The 3178-nt window shown below is 48.5% G+C and overlaps 1 protein-coding gene across 1 annotated transcript in view; it reads right to left on the bottom strand.

The window, feature by feature from the left end:
• LOC104997816 (chromosome unknown open reading frame, human C3orf52) overlaps positions 1–2587 on the bottom strand; it is a 41587-nt gene extending 39000 nt beyond the window's left edge. Inside the window, exon 1 of the mRNA XM_010852744.1 lies at positions 2402–2587. Within this exon, the coding sequence (XP_010851046.1) occupies positions 2402–2539 (138 nt within the window). The 5' untranslated portion in view covers positions 2540–2587. The remainder of the gene's footprint in view (positions 1–2401) is intronic.
• Positions 2588–3178: the final 591 nt, after the last annotated feature.

Raw genomic sequence — 3178 nt, 5'->3', positions numbered from 1 at the left:
AAAAGCAGAGACATTACTTTGCCAACAAAGTTCCATCTAGTGAAGGCTATGGTTTTTCCTGTGGTCATGTATGGATGTGAGAGTTGGACTGTGAAGAAAGCTGAACACCGAAGAATTGATGCTTTTGAACTGTGGTGTTGGAGAAGACTCTTGAGAGTCCCTTGGACTGCAAGGAGATCCAACCAGTCCATTCTGAAGGAGATCAGCCCTGGGTGTTCACTGGAAGGACTGATGTTGAAGCTGAAACTCCAGTACTTTGGCCACCTCATGCGAAGAGTTGACTCACTGGAAAAGACTCTGATGCTGGGAGGGATTGGGGGCAAGAGGAGAAGAGGACGACAGAGGATGAGATGGCTGGATGACATCACTGACTCGATGGATGTGAATCTGGGTGAACTCCGGGAGTTGGTGATGGACAGGGAGGCTTGGCATGCTTCGATTCATAGGGTCACAAAGAGTCAGACATGACTGAGCGACTAAACTGAACTGAACTGAACACACCAAATTCTTAAAAGTCTGTATCTCATGCTTATGCTACATTTGTTGACTTTTCAATTTAAAATACACTTCCACTGATGCTATGGAACCGAGGAGAATGATCAACACATTAGATGAGGATTTTTTTCTCTTTTCTAAAGTTTTTCCTCTTCAAGCATTTCTAGAATGTTCTCCAAATGCTGATGTAACCCTCATCTGCACACCATTCTGTTCCTCACACAGCTTTCCTATTCAGTGACTTACAAAGCTAGTTCACAAGGAAGTCTCAGATATCTGTATATACCTGGCTAACAAGGAAGTAACTAAAACATGAAAGAGCAATCTCTACCAGGTAGGTACTAAATGATAATAAAATACTGACACCCTATATATGTCCGGCTCCTCCACTGTCTTCAATGTGAATTCCCAGGCTCACAGAGAAGACTGGTTGGCCACATTACATTACCGTCAGTTGACAGCTGGGAAAAGAAAACATAGACCTTAGTTTCTTGCCTCGGGACACACCTTTTAGTAGGGAAGGTGTCACCAGAACTCAGATGTCTGGATTCAGTCCCAAACCATGCAGTCCCTGGGGTTCCTGGGTCTACCCAACACAAGGCAAGTACTCCCAATTCCCACTCCCTGACACTGCCTTGGAGGACCCATACAAGTCCACCCAAGCAAGTCCGCCATTACAACCACATACACAGAGATCAAATCATCTTTCTTCAACATTCATTGTCCTATGGCATTCATCTTTCATTCAAATATAAAGTACCAAATTACTCTCCAGGGTACCTATAAAAGCAGACTTTACATTATTTCCAGGAATCAAGAAGAAGGCAAAAGCAATGCTTTCAACTTCTGAATTTCCTGTTTACCCCTTAAATTAACAGCTGAACAGTCAAAGAAATAGGAGTGGAGGAGAGGGACCCAGAAAGGTCAGGTTGGAAGCATATGTATATACATGGGGAGGTCCATATACCTAGTAAACATCAAGTCAGTTTGAAGAGTTAATCAGAAGGTAGAATTCAAAGTCTCTGCTGTTTTACAAGCATTTGATGAGAATGAATAAGTTTCCTGTCACTGTTAGGGCTGAATCAGAAAAGAGTTCTGTCTAAACATCACCAGCGACTTTCTCAGAAACTGAAATGAGGCCAAAGCACGAACCTGGAAACTGAGTTAAGCAGGGCAAGTTCACTCCACCCCCACCCCCACCCCAGTCCTCTGTACTAAGTGCTAAGTCGCTTCAGTAGCAGATTCTTTGCGACCCCTTGGACTGCAGCCGGCCAGGCTCCTCTGTCCGTGGGATTCTCCAGACAAGAATACTGGAGTGGGTTACCATTTCCTTCTCTTGCCTTTTTCTCCCTTCTCCCCTACATCTCTTTCTGTGAAACCAAATGGCCAGACTGGGCGAAGACATAAAGTGTGGACCCAGGGGATGGTTAGCAAAGATGGATGATAGTGGGCAGTGGATGAAGGCTGGGGGTGAGGGAGTGGTAGGAGAACAAGTGGCAAGGCAGTATAGAAAAGGAAGGCTAAGAGATTCTCAAGAAAAGAGGACTCCAGTTATCATTTCTAATTCTTTGCACCGAGGTGTGGGGGGTGTGGATTTTTGAAAGTTAAAAAATTTTCAAAACCACCTCTACCTCTGGTGATTCTCTCTGAAGAGAAGAGCGCACACTTCCCAGATAAAACTCTTTAATTTCCCTGAGTCGGAGGGATCCGAGGGAAGGCTCAGGCTGGAGGGCATTTCGGTGTCTGCTCCATTCAGAACTTTCCAGAGCGCACCACGGACGCAGGGGCTAGGCTGCGCCCCGGGAGCTGCCTGGAAACCTGAAACTGTGTCCTGCCACACCCGGGTCCTGGCCTGCAGCCTGGCTTAGAGCCAGGATAACAGCGGCCAGAGCCAAGGAGACCTTACCTGGACTGGACAGGGCTCCTCGGCTAAAGAAAGGATGCCCTGGACGACTCCATTGAGAGGCGTCTGCTCGTCTGGCCGCCCTTGGATCACCGAGAGCTCCAGCTCATTTCCTGGAGATGGGGGACTGGCCCCCTCCATGAACCGGCAGAGGGGGACTAAACAGCCCGCCAGGAAGCAGTACGCATACACCCGCGGGTGCAGAGTCCAAAGTGGCCTAGTGAGCTACTCACTCCACCCCCGGGCGGGGAGGCCTCGGGTAGTAGGAGGGGCCCGACGGGGCGGGGCGCTGCCTTTAGCGCGGGGGAAGCGCGCCTCGCTCCCTCCAGGCGCCAAGGCATTCCCAGCTGTGAGCTCAGGTGCACTGCGGAAGAAGGCTGTTTTTCTGGTTTGTTCAGGGCGCTGCCTGCTCTGCCGTTTTCAATTCGCACAATTCAATACAAAGCCGAAGCTGAGCGGGTGGCCTGATTGGGCTTTGGGCTTTGACATAGATGGACATTCCATCCTCCCCGAGGAGCTGTCTGTTGCCAAGGCTTGCTCCAGCTTTCACTGCCTAGCAAAATTTCATTCATTTAATCTGATCACTTAATGGCAAATAGATGGGGGAACAATGAAAACAGTATAAGACTTTATTTTCTTGGGCTCCAAAACCACTGTGGATGGTGACTGCAGCCATGAAATCAAGAGACTCTTGCTCCTTGGAAGAAAAGTTATGATAAACCTGTTGCCGCTGCTAAGTCACTTCAGTCGTGTCCGACTCTGTGCGACCCCATAGACGGT

This window comes from Bison bison, unplaced genomic scaffold (genome assembly GCF_000754665.1).
Source record: "Bison bison bison isolate TAMUID 2011002044 unplaced genomic scaffold, Bison_UMD1.0 scf7180017864314, whole genome shotgun sequence".
Taxonomy (NCBI): domain Eukaryota; kingdom Metazoa; phylum Chordata; class Mammalia; order Artiodactyla; family Bovidae; genus Bison; species Bison bison.
The sequence above is the reverse complement of the archived record's forward strand: the minus strand, read 5'-3'. Positions and strand labels throughout refer to the sequence as shown.